We start from the raw sequence: 15,974 nt of genomic DNA, 5'->3' as shown, positions 1-15,974 counted from the left end.
CCAGAAAGCCTTTCCAGAAGATTTATGTCCTGGAAGGACCCCAGAAGATGATAAAGACAAAGCCAGGAGTGAAGCTCTGGTTTAGCTTCCACCTAAAATTCCTGAACCCTGTGGGAAAGCCCAGTAAAGCAGAATGCCTTTGCCTGTCCCCAGGCAAGATGGCAGCCGCGATGACTCATGCAGAAGCTTTCATCTGGGGCTCTGTGCTTCTGTCTGTCTGCTCTCTTTTAGCTTTTATCTAAAGAACATTTCTTTCATGTGAAAGGGAGAAAGTTACAATCCAGGACCCAGCAAAACAGATAAGGCCCCGCCCCAGGGAAAGAGCCTTTTTATCCCTCAACCAAGCCTTGAATTCTTGGAGTTTACTGCAAGTGTTGTAAGGGCTCAGGGTGAAAGCTCGGGGCAGAACCGGACTCCATAGCAAACTCTGCACAGCTCATTTAACCCTGTGGGGCCTCCAATTCCTTTTCATTCATAAAATGGGGAGGATACCCTACTTTGCCCAGTTTACAGGGTAATTTTAAAGCTATTTAAGGCATAACACGCTGCCCTATCTCAGGAAGTCACACAATCCTCTTCAGTGCCACAGACACTAGCACAGACCCAGGGCACTGCACCATCTCTCCTGGATTAGGGTTACAACAGCCTCTATGGCCTCACTGCCTCCTTCTGGTCTAGACACCTCTAGTCCAGGCTTCTAACTGCAGTCAGAGGGATCTCTATCCCTTGAAGATCTGATAACATCTCCCCCCTGTGAAAAACACTTGAAAAGCTTCCCATTACCCTAGAGAGATAATCCAAACTCTTTAACCCTACTTACAGGGCATTCGGAACTGGCCCTTGCTGACCTCTCCCTTCTTATCTCTTCCCACTCCTGCTGTCACACACTTGGCTCCAACTACACAGAAATTCTTTCAGTTCCTCCACACAGTGTTTACCAAAGTGTAGAAGGAGTTCCCCTGGGGCAGGAGAAAGGATTTTAGGTGGTACTCAGGAAGATCACAGATCCAGTATTAAACAACAATGAATCACACTGAGGAAAAGCATTTTGATTCCCATTTTCACTCTCTTCCCCTCCTCCAGATTACTTTAAGAGAGTTTTAGTTCAGGACTGTGTCTTAAGTACTTCTCTAACACTTGCTAATCTCCCTTTTTAAAGGGAAAGCCTCAGGCTCAGCTAGGCTTGAACTACATTGTTTTCTGGTTTTGTTTTTCTTCCATTGTACTGAATGCTTAAGTTTAATCTTTATTAAGGGTAGATGGTGCTAGTTTTCCCTTTACAAAATGATACAGTGTTTTCGTTTCAAATGTATTTTCAATAAGTGGACCTAAGGAAGAAATAGAAAATAAATGAACTGCATATGGTATGGCGATATGACAAAAATCATAAAGGTGGCAGGCAAATGACCAAAATTTAAGAGGAAAACCCCTGCCTATGTAGTATTATCTCCTCTGAACATTTCACAGGCTACTCCTTTGGCCCTAACCCCTCCAATCCTCCTCTCCCGCCAGTGGTCTGACCTTAGCTCACCCTTTAGGCCTCAGAGTCTCAGCCTTTATGGGGGTTTCACTGCGTTACCTAGACCGAGTGTCTATGCCTTGCTTCCCCAAAGGGCCCCTTTCGTCTATTCTTTTGACCCTTCTTATTCCTATTCTTTGCAACTGCTTGTTTAATTACCTGCAACAGTAAGCTATGCGTCGATAGGGACTGTTTCTACATTTTTAACATTGCATTATCAACTACCGACCTACAAGAGGGGCTACTAAGCTTGTGTTGAATAAATGAATGGATGTCATTGTTGGGTGCAAGGCATGAAATGCAGCCACCGTTTCAGATACTACTTTGTGACGCTTCAGAAGATAGTGACTGTGTGTTAGTTACGGTTGAATCCTCCATGGCAACTATCACAGTGGTTGGCATGGTCAGTGCTGGTGACAAAAAATTGTGCCTTAGTACGTGTTGAAGTTATGAATGTATTTAGTCTTGGTTACCAATGGGCTTTATTCCAGAAAAAAAAAAAAAAAAAAAACCTCGGATTTCTTATGAAAGAGTAGGAGAAGCCCTAGATTAGGGGCCATGACCCTGTCACCATGCTCTTCTACAATGTTGATTAGGACATATCCCCTCAAGGAAGCTACGCTTCCCATCTCTAAAACTGCAAGTGGAAGGTGAATAAGGGGAGATTGACTGAAAGAACACTGAGGTCTCTGATCTGACATTCCAGGAGTCTAAGAAGCTAAAATTCCAAGATTCTTTCATTCTCCCTACCCACTTCCCCTCTCGAACCCTGACATGACCGGGGTGACTGCCACTCTTATTTATTCCATAAAGCCCATTCCCAGCCTATGGAAGAAAGGCTCCAGTAAAGTCAAATGGAAGCAAGAAGAATTTACCACCCCACTCGCGCTCATATGCCCACGTACCTGGGCCCCAGCTCATCCTCGCTCCTCCAGACAAAGTCACCAAACTTCTCATAGTGAGAGTTGTAGTGGTGCTGGACTCGAAACAGCATGGAGGCGGAGACTTCCATCAGTGTGTTGTAGGCAGTCTGCTGCTCCTTCCCGCTTGTGTACCCATTGTACAGATTGTAGATCTTGTCAGCTATCTCTGGGGAGGAAGAATTGCAGGCACAGATCACCGGACAGTAGGAAAATGGGAGGACAAAAGCATGCCTTGCAACTAGGAAGGCATATTCATGCAGGAGTTCACTAGTGTGGTCTTTGGGGACAGACAAACCTTAATTCCATCCTGAATATGTCATTGACCAGCTGTGTTCAGTTTTCCTGTCTATCAACCGGAGATAACGATATATAGTCTGGAGAGGCACTGGGAGGACTAAATTAAAACATGCATGTAAAGCACTCAACACAGGGTCTGGCACAAAGTTAGTGCCTATAATTGCACTCACTAACGTAAGTTTTGTGCCTATGATTTAACAGAAAATTCCAAACAAGTGCAGAGGCTTAAATAAACTGTCTTGGGCTCATCTCAATAGTCAACTTCTATCTCCTCTCTGCAATACTCCCAACACATTTCTGTGATCAGGTCTAACAGCTCTCCATTCAAAAATCTTTCAAAGAAAATCTAGACTCTTCTGTTTGCCATTCATGGCAATTTCTACTCTTTCAGTCATTCCTACTAATTGATGTAACTAAAATTCATTATGGGCTGCTCTTTTGAATAGGAGGCACATCCTTCATCTTTGAAGACTTTGAACAAAATTTATATATGTTCCCACATCACTGCTAATGGCAATCGCTTTCAGGACAGTCTGGGGGACTTGGGTTCAGGATGGAAGGAGCATTTACTTTGTAAAGTTTTCTACCCTGATCTTTATTGTTCTTATTTTTTTAAACCATGTTCATGTGTTATTTTAAAATAAAAATACTTCAAAAAACTACGAGGAAACCATCTCAAATTCTCTCCCTTTTGAGACTCAGTATCTCACCATCTCCTCTTGTCTGGTAGGTAGCACACAAACATCTGTCATCAAGCTTATGACTGAGCCATTTGAAGAAATGTCTCTCTCTCTCTCCCCCTAGAATGTGAACTCCTGAAAGATGAAGAGCATGTCTCTTCTGCATTCCTTGTACCAGGGTTCTTAGAAAATATCTGCTCAACTTGAAGTGGACCACCAGGTCTCATGAGCTACCATCATGTTTTTGTAGAAACTGTGTCTACACATTGTCTAAGAACTAAGTATATGGTAGAGCTGATTTATTGGTTCCATTTTTTTTGACAGGTGTTTTGCCTAATGTTTACAACTCCATGGACAAGGAACAGCAGAAAAGGTTTCATCTTGCGTGCTAATTCTGACTGGTAGTTACTGACTCTAGCTCTACGCTGAGGATTCTGAGGCCACCCCTGGGCTAGATGGGAAGGTGTGCTGTGATCAGCTAATGATATCTGCCATGAGTGCAGCAAAGCCAAGTGGTCCTCTAGGTGCCACCGATTTGCCAGCTCTAGCGTAGCCTGAAGTGGAAGAAAGGGATTGGTCCCTAAAAGCCTACGCCAAGGGGCAGAACACAGTCATGGGGTTCTGACTCTCCACCACTCCTTGCCTCTAAGTCAGAACACAGATTCTACAACAGAGGAGCAAGTCTTTCAACTGGCAAAGATACTGCTGGTCCGTCTCAATTTCCTTCATGGCTCTGATTAATTTATCTCCATGTTCCTCCTTAGTCCCTTGGCTTTCTTCTCCCTGTGCCAATATGTGTGTGAGGCAGGAAAGTAGTGGTGGTTAGTGACTTGGGTGCAGAATTTAGAGAGCGAAAATATGGGAGTTACCTCGGAAGTGAAGAAATGGGTCACCTACCTTCTGCTTTATTGTCATCTACCAGCGGACAGGCGGTCCTCAGGGTCACTGTGCTGAGCTCTGAGTGCCTCCCTCGTGTATCCACTGCATAGAGAGTGAACCTGTAGCACAACAAGAAAACAGAGCACAAGGCTGTGACTTCAGAAAAGGCCCTGGAAGTTCCAAAGAGGAACACAAAATCATAGCACAGGAATAATAGTTGAAAGAGCTCAGGGATGAGGGGCTTCCCTGGTAGTGCAGTGGTTGAGAATCTGCCTGCCGATGCAGGGTACACGGGTTCGAGCCCTGGTCTGGGAGGATCCCACATGCCGCGGAGCATCTAGGCCCCGTGAGCCACAACTGCTGAGCCTGCACTTCTGGAGCCTGTGCTCTGCAACAAGAGAGGCCGCGATAGTGAGAGGCCCGCGCACCGCGATGAAGAGTGGCCCCCGCTCGCCGCAACTAGAGAAAGCTCTCGCACAGAAACGAAGACCCAACACAGCCAAAAATAAATAAATAAATAAACAAACTTGAAAAGAGGCCACAAGCAAAATTAAAAAAAAAAAAAAAAGAAAAGGAACTCAAGGATGCTTAGGCTGCAGGAAAATGATTTGGAAAGAAAAAAAAATATAGTTATTAAGCATGTATTGAACACCAACTGCCTTGCTGGGCATTTTGCACATAATCTCTTAATTTACAAGTAGCAAACCTAGAAGGCAGGGATTATTCTCACCTGCATTTCACCAAGGAGAAAACTGAGACTTAGTTGTGTATCTTTCCATGGTCTCACAGTTACCCGGGGGGGCAGAGCAGTCTGAATCCAGGACTTGAGAAGTAAACCCCGATGCTATCTTGTATGGCTTTATATACTCATTTATATATTCTTTCATTCATTCACTTAACAAATTTTAGTTGAGCATTAACTGTGTGCCAGGAATTATTTTAGGTGCTAAGATTATAAAGATGAGCAAGAGAGTTAAGGTCCCTGCTTGCACAAAGCTAAACAAAAAGTAAGCAAAAAAATAGATAATGGGGAATGATAATAGATTAAAGTGAAGGGGGATGCGGCTGCTTTAGACAGGTGTGTCCACAAAGGCCTTCTTGTTGAGAGGTTTGATCTGAGACATGAAAATGAGAAGGAACTAGCTTATGGGAGGAAAAGCATTCCAGGCAGGAAAAGCAGTTAAGTGCAAAGGTCCTGAGGCGAGAAGGATCCAGACTGTTGGAGGAGTAGACGGTTTGTGCAGCTGTAGCAAAGAGAGATGAGTGGGAAGATGGGTGGGTGGAGACCCTGTGGGCCATGATAGAGTCTGGGAGTTATTCTAGGTACAAGGCATGTCCCCAGCTTTCAGCGTTGTTGCCTGCAGCCCCATGCTGTACTGGGGGGAATAGGCAGTCTGTGTGGTATTCGACGAAGAGGATTGGTAAACTGCAGACCTGGTGGATTCAGGTCCAATCCAGGGCACAGAATTCTTTCTAGAGTAGACACGGTTGTCTGGCCTACTTTGAGAAGGCTCTCTGACCCTTCACACCTCCAGATCTCCAAGTTCTGAAGTTTAAACAAAGTCAAAGGAGTGAGTAGACTTTCAAGAAGAGGTAATCCTTGGAGGCCAGCGACAATCTGAACAGAAGGGAGAAGGGCTAAGCGTCTCAGCATCCTGTCCTTGTCATGCCATCCTCTTTCACCAGTGTTCAAGGGTAGAGCAGTAGCGTGGAGTGGGAATAGGGTTTTCTGGGTCAGGTAGAAGAAACTACAGTCCCAGGGGCCCTATTTCCTCTCCCCCTTCTCCAAAACCTCAACTTACCTCATGTTATAAAATGGGCATAACACTGTGACTGCTAGCTGTGGAATGATGAACCCTGACTGACTGCACATATTAGGTAGTTAATAAATATGAGCTGGTTGTCCAAATTAATTAATTTGTGCTGAGTCCTTAATATGTGTCAAGCAGGGACCTATGCAGCTTTATCTGCATTATTGCTATTAATTCCCCCAGATGATCCTAAAAGATAACTGCTATTACTCTCTTTATTTTATATACGGGGCTCAGAGAGGGAAAGCAGCTTGCCCAGAACCACACAGTAATTACTGAGACTGGCAGTTAAGTCTAGGTGTGTCTGACTCCAAAGCCCATGCATTTAGCCACTATCAGCTACTATCCTCTGACTAAAGGTCTGTGGATATCACCTCTGTACAAATACAAGTCCATTAGGTACACTTGCCAAACTCCAGATATGTTGAAACAGTGCCATTTCACATGTTTTTCTAATCTTATGAAAACCTCCTAAAATAATCACTCTCATTATCTCCACCTTTCAGAAGAGGAAACTGAAGATCAAAAAATTAGGCAATTTGTCCAAAATCACAGTTAGACAATGAGAAAACCAAGACCTGTGTCCTGGTTTGTCTCACTCTAAAACCCATACTCTGAACTCTCAGCTGCCATTTTCCTGCTCCAGTTCCACCACTACTAGCTCAGAGGGTCTGAACCTGGAAATCTCAGAGGGCCTCTCAGTTTTAATACCTCATGACATGATAGTCCAAAGGCTGTTTTTATTAAAGGCACTATAAATCAGAACTTCTTGGTACGAGGGGCACAGTAAGCAGAAGCCAGTATCTTTCTGGAGAAACTACCATTTGTCTTCTTTGTGTGAAAGTCTCCTTTTTAAGAATAACTCGATTTCTCTTTTGAAGAACTGTAAGAGGTACTCATGCCATTCCAAGAATGTGTTTTGAGCTTATTCCTTGATATTGATTCTGAGTTTTGTCGTAACTCAGACGGTACCTTAGCCCCATCCTGCCTTTACTGGGAAGCTGGTGTTTTGGGCGCACATCGGAATTCATCAATCAGTCATGCCAGGTCTGTGTTTCTGACGCCACGAGCCAGGCTGGCAGCAAGCCTCGTAACCATATACGCTCCATACTCTTTACTGCTATGGGCCACGGCCACTAGGCCGATGACAGACCCAGGGAGACACCTCCTAGCACTGCAGGAATGTAAGCACTGAGCTGTCCCACCAATATGCTGCAAAGGGAACTGGGGTGAGGGGTCAAGCAGGGAACAGGTCACCCAGAGCCCCAGAAGCAGAAGGAGCCTTGCAGACATTCAGCATCCATTCAAACCTTGGCTCTGAGGTTCACTAGAACCTCAGAGTATGACCTTGGGCTGGTTGATTATCCTCTCTGAGCCTAAGTCTCCCCAAATGTGAAACAAAAGAAACAAGTCCCTCCCTGAAGAATTGTCAGTCCGAGTGCAGGAAAACTAGCCCACTTCCTAAATGTAATGATAGGCACGGCTGCCATCTACTAAGTGCTCATCGGTGTTGGGTCCTTTGTATGCACTGCTCCAGTTAATCTTCATAATGTATGCGTCAGGTACCATGACGGTTTGCATTTTATCAGTAAGGATGTTGGTTCCAAGGAGGTCAAGTAATTGACCTATTATTACATATTGAGTAAGTGGCAGTGGGGGACCAGAATTAGGTCTGTCTAAATCCGAAGATTATACTCTTAACTACATTGTACTATACTATCTTGTCAAATCTCATTTCACCTTTTATCTTTCATCAGCTGGCTTGGAGTGTTGGCAAGGGTAAACAAGTGTGGGTCTAAACCTGACAGATGTGACTAAGAGGCCTAAATATGGAATATTTTGGCCCCATCTTCAGATGCAAGCCAATCTATTCATCTTCTTTCTGGACCTTTTGGGTTCAGCCTTTGGCGTGAGAACAACAGCATTACGATGTGGGGATTATCTCTCTCCACCGGTCATATCTCAGCACTGTGAGCGGAGCTCAGTTCCAGCACTTACTACGTCCAGTATTGTCTCAGTCAAGGGAAGCAGTAGGTGACAGAGCAAGAAGTCTGGTCTTGGAGGTGGCCAGGCTTGCGTTCACTTTCCATTCTACTCCCTGGCTCTGTGACCTTGGACTAGTCCCTTTACCCCTCTGTGCTTATTTCACCTCTCCGCATCAAGCCTCTGTGGTAGGGAGGCTGCTGTCCATTTCACAGGTCAGCGTGGATGAACGTGAAATGTAAGTGCTATACAAGGTGAGTTATGACCAGTAAGAAGGGTCGGAGGCAAGACCATAGTCAAACTCCAGGATGTGAGAATTAGTAAGTGGCAAAGGAGGGAGGTAAGGAGAGTATTGGGTAACACTGTGTAAGCACTTACTACCCACACGACATCTAGGAAGTGGCAGAGGCAGAATCCAAACCCTAGCCTGAAGCTTGGGTACAGCTATATCCCTGGCACTTAACACAGTACTAAGCATATGATAGGCACTTTAAATATTTGAGTAAATGAATGAACTTGAGCATATCACATCACATTTCTGAATTTCAGTTTCTGCATCAACAAGATGGGGCTAATTGTAGAGACAGTGCATGGCTGTCTCAAGAATTACGTAGAGTGACGTATGAGAAGTGGCTTGTAAGTTGCAAATTTTAATAAAGGCCATATAAAGAGCACTTATTTGGACAAGGGTACACATTTTTAAAATGCTTTCTTGGAGTATAAGAGAAGGAGATGCATTTCAACTGAGGGGAACATAGAAGGCTGTAGTAAATACGTGAATGAGTCTCCAAACATGAGGAGTTAGAAAAAATTTTAAACTGGCCAATTATGTTTCCAGGATGCTTCTGTAATATATTTCCTCCACCAAGAGGGTCCAGGGTCACCTCTCTACTTAGCCAAGCAGCATGAAGAGCAGCATGCTGGGAAAGAAGTAGTCTTAGGTTTTCAAATTATAAAACCTGGGTAGAATCTTGCTTTCCCCAATAGCTGGCTGAGCGTTCTTGGGAAGTCACTTCACTGTCTCTGAGCCTCAGTCTCTGCACCTGTAAAACAGGGTGAAGTTAACCGTATCTCACAAGTTTGGGATCAAGGCTCAATGATATACTGATTGCAGCATTGCCTGGTTCAATCTTTGCTCCCCAAAAGGTAGTTTCTATTTGTGTTATTAGAGTAACCCAACATGTCAGTAGAGGCCCCAGGATAGACGAGTCCTCAGGCCACCCTGCCAGTGGGGGTGGAGGGGTGCCGAAAGAGGAAGATGTCAGCCTTACGGGCCTGGGTCAGAAGCCACAAGGCCATGTGCTTTCTGCCTGTCTCAGCTGTAATTGTAGAACTGTTCCAGAGACACATCTGAAAGCTGTTAGCAGACCAGGCAGGGCTTGGAGGGGCTCTTCGAGAGGGGCAGAAAGTAGCAGCCCCTGATGTGGGGAAAGAGAAGAGGATGAGAAGAGAGAGGCAGGCTGAGAAACAGATATACGCATACACACCCACAAGACAGAGTGAAAAGCGGAAAGAGGGAGAGATTGAGAGAGGACACGGTCAGATCTGTGTTTCTCAGAAGGGTGCCGGCTACCTCAGCTCGGTTCTCTCATCTTTACCTGCTGAGGCAGGCTGAGATCCACTGAATGTGGACTAGAACCCCTGAGCCATCCCCAAACTCTACAACCTCATTTTACAGGTGAGAAAACCAAGGCCCAGAGAGGAAACAGACTTGCACAAGGACCCGCTGCCAATAATTTCAGAATAAAGACATTGGCTTTCCCGCCTCCTCCTCCAGCGCCCCTTCTAGACACCACCCTGCTTCTTGCAAAATTGACTGACTTAGCTCCACTTGCACCTATGGGATAAGTTAATTATAATAAGAGGAGACTCCAAGGATGAAGTGGGGGAATCCCAGGCTCAAGCCCTTGCTGCTCCTTTGTCTTTGTTTCAGGGGAAAGAACACTGGCCAAGGTGGTTGAAAACTTGAGTTTGCATCCCGGCTTTTCCAGAGACTGTGGGTTGTGAGATCTCAGATGCCTACAGCTATAGGATCTTGGTGTATTGGGATTTCAATGTGTGGGGAAGTGCCTTGGGATTGACTACTCAAATGCAAAGTGTTCTTCAATGTTTCTTCACCATCTTCAGGACAAACTCCTTACCCCCCCGCCCCCAGCATGACTCCTTGATGTCCCTTCATTTGACACTATCGGTTTGAGACTCTGTCACCGAGTCTCAAACTCTGGCCACAGACCCAGCCTTGTTTAACAACCTCTGCTTCCTACTCTGTTTCACAGTAGAACCACATCCAACTGCCAATGGATCCCACCTCTTGGCCTTCACACTTGCACCCTCCATCTGGGCCACCCGACCCCTTCTCCACTTGACCCTCTCCACCTTGCCCTTGGAGCAGCAATGAAACCTCATCTCCTCTGGGGAAGCCATTCTCCCTGCACGGTGCCCTGTCACGGCACCTGTGGCATGGCTAGGTCAGTGCCCAGACACTTCTCTCGTGCCCCCACGAGCATGTGAGTGTCTTCAGGACTGGACTATGGCTCTGCCCATCTCTGTCCACCTACATCTGGTGCTCAGACACCTAAAGCACGTGGTGCTCAGCAAATACTTTCCAGAATGAATGACAGACTGAATGAAGGACTCAATCAACTCTAAGGTAGTAGTTCCCTTGTCTAGAAATCAGTTTCCCCATCTGTAAAATGAACAAAAGGTGATTAGATTAAAAGGCCATTAAAGGAGATAGAATAACAGAGTGGCCCAATGCATGGCTTTGGAATCAGGCAATTTGGTTTTAAATTCTGGCCCTCCATTTATTGGCTGTGTGAGGCCTTGCCTCAGTAAACTCACCTGTAAAATAGGAATCGTAATATTAAAACCCATTACATAGGGCAGCTGTTAGAATGAGATATGGCAGGAGACTGCTCACCATTGATGCCTGGCACGTTAGCAGTCAATGAGAGAGAGCTGTGGGTATCATTACCAATATTATTATTACTATTATTACCGTTAGGCCACAGCCCAAGGCTCTGACACCCTCCCCCCACACCCAGAATAAGTTGTCCTAGTGGAGATTAGAGGAAGGGAGGTAGAAAGGAAGCTGTTGTTGGTCCCATCCAAGACCCCCGGAACCCCGTCACAGCAGGGGTGAGAGAATGAAACCAAGACATTAATTGACGGTGAGAGCTTCTCATGGATCTGACAGGGGGTAAGAGCAGGGACAGGGGCTCAGAGGCCCACGTCAGAACTAGGTCCCCGAGAGGACGGGAAAATGCGTTTGAAGTCTCCAGGCCAACGCCTGCTCTTCCCCAGCCGCCGCGTGATTTAGGCATTCTGGGGAGGCAAAAGTCTCCTCTCTGATTTGAAGGGAAACAGATGTTTCCAGGCCAGAGGCCCTGGTCTTGTAAAATGCTCCTTCCCCCACACAGCTTTGGCAAACAACTTCCCGTTAGTTCATTCCCCCACAACCCCCCTCCACCAACTACCATCACTCCCCTCCCTGCCATTCCCAGCACAATGTGGAAGGCAGGGATGGTGGGAAAAACAATGAGTCCCGGCTCCAGCCTGGGGTCTGTGCAGTCAGATGGCCAGGGACGCCTAACTGCCCTTTTCTGGGTCTCAGTCCCTCGTCTCTGCAAGGAGGGAACTAAACCAAGATGATCAGCACTGAGGGATGGGCTAGATCTGATCTTCTAGGGGCTGAGGATGTTTGCCTCTGAAAGAGTTGGTATGATCCATTCCAGATCTTTCTCCATTGGAGTCTATGGCAAAGAGCATGGACTTGCATTATCAGGCTCTGGGTTTGAGTTTGAACTCCATCAGCTACTGGGCAAGAACCATTGGGCCTTGGTTTCCTTATCTGTAAAATGGGGACCAAGGTTCCATCTCACAGGGTTGTGAGAATTAAATCAAAATTCAATCCCCCCAGTCAAATTAAAATGAATGAAATTGAGAACCGTACCTCTTTCCTTGGTCTACCCACGGTGCTCAGAACAGTCTGAACCCAGAGTAGGTATGCAATAATGTTTGTAACTGATTCTTGGCAGGAAGATCTGCTAGACACCTGACATTCCCAAGACTCAGGTTCTTAACCCAGTTCTGCTTGAATAGTAGAAAGAGAATTCTCATTTTCCTGATCACAAAGAAGCAGGATAGGTCATGATTAGAAGAGACTTCAGAGCTTGACTACCTGAGGTCAAATGTTGGTTCTACACCGTACTATCTTTATGACCTTGGGTAAGTTAGTTAACCTCTCTGTTCTTCAGTGATCTTGTCGTTAAAGCGTGGATGATAATATCACCCCCTTCAAAGGGATGCTGGAGGAATAAAGAGCTCAAAAGAGCGCCTGGCACATGGTAAGTGCTAAATAAGCTTTCACCATTTTTCAATGTGTGTGTTTAAATTATGAATCTCTTCTATAATGATTTTAAAATGAGGCCCCACTCCCACCCCAATTCTTTGACATTGTTCCCATTGAGAGGCAGGAGCCTATGTCCGTTCACCTTGAATGAGGCAGGTTCATGAGTGCTTTTAGCAATAGAGCACAGCGGAAGGGACACTGTGTAACTTGTGAAGCTGGGTCATAAAGGGCTAGACAACGTCCACCTTGCTCATTGAAACATTCTTGCTTGGAGCCCTGAGCCTCCATGCAGGACACCCAACTACCCTGGTGTGAGGAAGCCATGCCACGCAGAGAGGCTACGTCAGGCACCTCAGCAGCACGATGTTCAGGTCATTCCAACCGATCCCCAGAAAGATGCGCAAAGGAGCTTTCAAGCAGTTGAGTCACCTCCAGCCTTTGAACCCTTGCAGCTGAGGCTCCAGACTTAAAGGAGCAAAGACAGCCCAACCTGCTGTGCCCTGTCTGAATGCACGATCCACAGAACCATCAGCATAATCAAATGGTTGTTTTAAGCCACTGAATTCTGGGGTCATTTGTTATGTCATCAGTAGTCACTAGAACAATGTCCAAGCATCCAGGGCAGGAGTCAGCAAACTGTGGTGCAGAGTCAAAACTGGTCTGCTGCCTGTTTTTGTAAATAAAGCTTTAATGGAACGTAGCCACTCTTGTTTTCTTAAAATCTATTTTCTGTGGATGCTTTCACACTACAGTGACGGAACTGAGTGACTGCAACAGAGAACATATGGCCCACAAAGCCTGAAATATTTACTATCTGGACCTCTAGAGAAAAGTTTGCTGACCCCTGAATTAGAGCTTTGACAGTACTTAACATTAAAATCATTTGCTTACATTATTTCATTTGATCCCATTTGATCTGTAAAATGGTCATTCCCATTTTACAGATAGGCACAATGCGTTCAGGTGACTTGTCCAAAGCTATTCTGACCCCAGATCTTCAGCAGCCTGCTGAAGATCTGGACTCCAGTTTCACCCACTGAATGGGCAGTGTGACCTTGGAGCATGCCCTGCCCGCAGGTTCCCAGCCCATGAAATGAGGGCATTGGGCAAGATGGTATGGACTGGCTGCCAGAATTCAGATGTCCAGAGTTTCCCCCAGCTGGTGCTTTCCACCAGGCAAAATATCTCTATTAGTCCAGGTATATCAAAGTAGGACTTGAGAATGATTAGCCAGGGGCTGTACGGATACCACATGCAGCCCACCTACACTCCCCAACACCAAAACCCAACCTTCTTATCTCCTAACTCGGGCTGACGACCCACGCTTTCTGCCAACATAAATATTTAATTCCAATGCCTGGCACAGAGAAACTGCCACGGTATTAAGGACTCTAGCCCAGGTTTCTACTTTCAAAACAACCTAGTCTGAGCCGTGATTGGGAGGCCCTGCTTGGGACAAAGGTGAGGCAGTCTGCGGTTGGACTCCAAACATCAGCTCTCTACACTTGCACTCCTTTCAATCCCTCCAGCTCCATGAGAGAACGGGTAAAGAATCAGGGGAAAGGGAAGCCAGCAGAGAGAGCTCTGGGGGAAGGCCAAGTTCGGAAACCAGTGTGGGCCTAAGCTCAGGCAGAAGCAACAACAATCTAGAATCAGTGCTAGACATGCGCTGCTCTGACTGCCAAGACCCCCAAACTCACTGGGTGATGAGCATTACCCTAAAACCCACAGCTTACCAAGAATACCAGAACTCAGAAACAAATGCTTCGTGTACTGACATTTAAAATGAAATAGATATGAACTGATTTACAATTAAAACATGTCGAGTGTATCTCCAATAACCCACTGAGGAACGAGTGACTATCACAGCAGCTCCACTGTGTGTGTGCCTGCCACTGGTGGAACACCAGATAGACACCTGGCACTGTGCCAAGCAGGGGAGGAGCCACTCATGGATAAGAAGAGTGTGGGCCCTGCTTTCAAGGAGGTCACAGGAGAGCAGGAAGATGGTCAAGTGGACAAGAAATGGGACGCAGTGCTATGGCAGTTCAATAAAAATTTATTCTTGCCCCTACGTTTGCTTCAGGTGTGTCCCTTCCCCCTTCTTTAAACAGTGAACTAAGCCTTGGAAATGCATTCAAGGGCCACCTGAATCCTCTGTCAGCTGCAACCTACAGGGAATGTCAACCGCCTATAAGAATCTCATTTTCTCCTACAAAACAACATGGTAGACAATCCTTACCTTCCCCACTCAGAAAGCCTTAGAGGCGTAACTATGCCAGTGGATTTTAATACACAAGTACTATGCACATGGCCTGTCTAAACTCATTCATTCACCTATCAGGTATAACCTGACCTCTCTTGAAAGAAAAATTCTGGTCCACACTTGACTTGGCTTTAGCAGCAGTTCCTGCCTTACTCCTGCCTTTTCTTCTTCTCTGTCCCTTCCCCTTCTCACCCCCTCTCTTTTCCTACTTCTCTTTTTTGCAGGGAGTGGACAACATGATAACACATAGTTGGACTGACCACAGCTCTTAGTTGGAGGATGTTCATCTTTTAATAGGTTGCTTTAAGGTAAAGCAGACACAGTCTAAATTTATGGTTCCAAGTGAAGGAATGAATTATGCATGGAATGCCCAATTCCACTTCAACTTGTATTCCTGGGATTTTTAAAGCAAACTGTGGCCTTTTTCTTATACCTTTATTGCATACTGGACAGCCTCTCTGAAACCCAGATAAAAACAATAATTTTTAAATGACTTCCATTATAGAACTTTTTACAGGAAAGCATAACTTGGAAATATGTTGATCTGAGAGACAGAGGACATGAATTGTAGGTTTAACCTTGTCAACTAGCTATGTGGCTTTGGTCACATGATTTGACTTCTCTGTGTCCCAGGTACCTATTGATAACTCCATAGGGAGGCTGTGAGGACCAAGCAGTCATTATGGATGCAAAAGTGCCTTAGAGATTCCGCACACAATTCTTGGGCACCTACTCTGCATTAAACACAAAGCTGGGAACTTTTATACAGTTGTCTTCTGTCCTCTTTACAACTGTCTAAGGGATATGCATTATTAAGTTCATATTTACAAGGAGGCAAGTGAACCATGGAAATTTGAATTGACTTTCCCAAGGCTGTGCAGATAGTAGTTCAGCCAGGCCCCAGTGTAGGTCTCCTAACTCAAAGTCCAGTGCTGTTTCCAAATAGAATTATTAGGTATTCATTGGTCCCAACTTGGTTTTGAGTCACAGTTCAGAGGAGGTTAGAGTTTATTAGGAGGACGAACTCCATGTTCCCAACTTTTGACAAGGAAGAGATCTTAGTGCGGGAACACCATCGCCGTCACACCCTTTCAACACTGACAGTGCTCCTCTTTCCACATCTGACCCTAGAGTCCTTCTCTTCTTCTGTGGTGCCTTTTGAGATTGCATTTTGCCAAAGCCAAGTGCAGAGGAAAGGAGGCCAAGTAGAGGTCACCAACTTGGATTTACCTTTGGACACTGAGTTAGGGAACACTATAGGCAGG

The 15,974-nt window shown here is 45.6% G+C and overlaps 1 protein-coding gene across 5 annotated transcripts in view; it reads right to left on the bottom strand.

Annotated features, from left to right (window-relative positions):
* Positions 1–15,974, bottom strand: part of ASTN2 (astrotactin 2) — a 907,765-nt gene that overhangs the window by 12,268 nt on the left and 879,523 nt on the right. For all 5 annotated transcript variants that reach the window (XM_060300567.1, XM_060300563.1, XM_060300564.1 and 2 more), the window contains 2 exons: positions 4,317–4,417; positions 2,425–2,608 (listed from right to left, as the gene is read on the bottom strand). In XM_060300567.1, coding sequence (XP_060156550.1) covers positions 2,425–2,608; positions 4,317–4,417 — 285 coding nt within the window. The remainder of the gene's footprint in view (positions 1–2,424; positions 2,609–4,316; positions 4,418–15,974) is intronic.

The sequence above is a fragment of the Globicephala melas genome, chromosome 6, assembly GCF_963455315.2.
Source record: "Globicephala melas chromosome 6, mGloMel1.2, whole genome shotgun sequence".
Taxonomy (NCBI): domain Eukaryota; kingdom Metazoa; phylum Chordata; class Mammalia; order Artiodactyla; family Delphinidae; genus Globicephala; species Globicephala melas.
The sequence above is the reverse complement of the archived record's forward strand: the minus strand, read 5'-3'. Positions and strand labels throughout refer to the sequence as shown.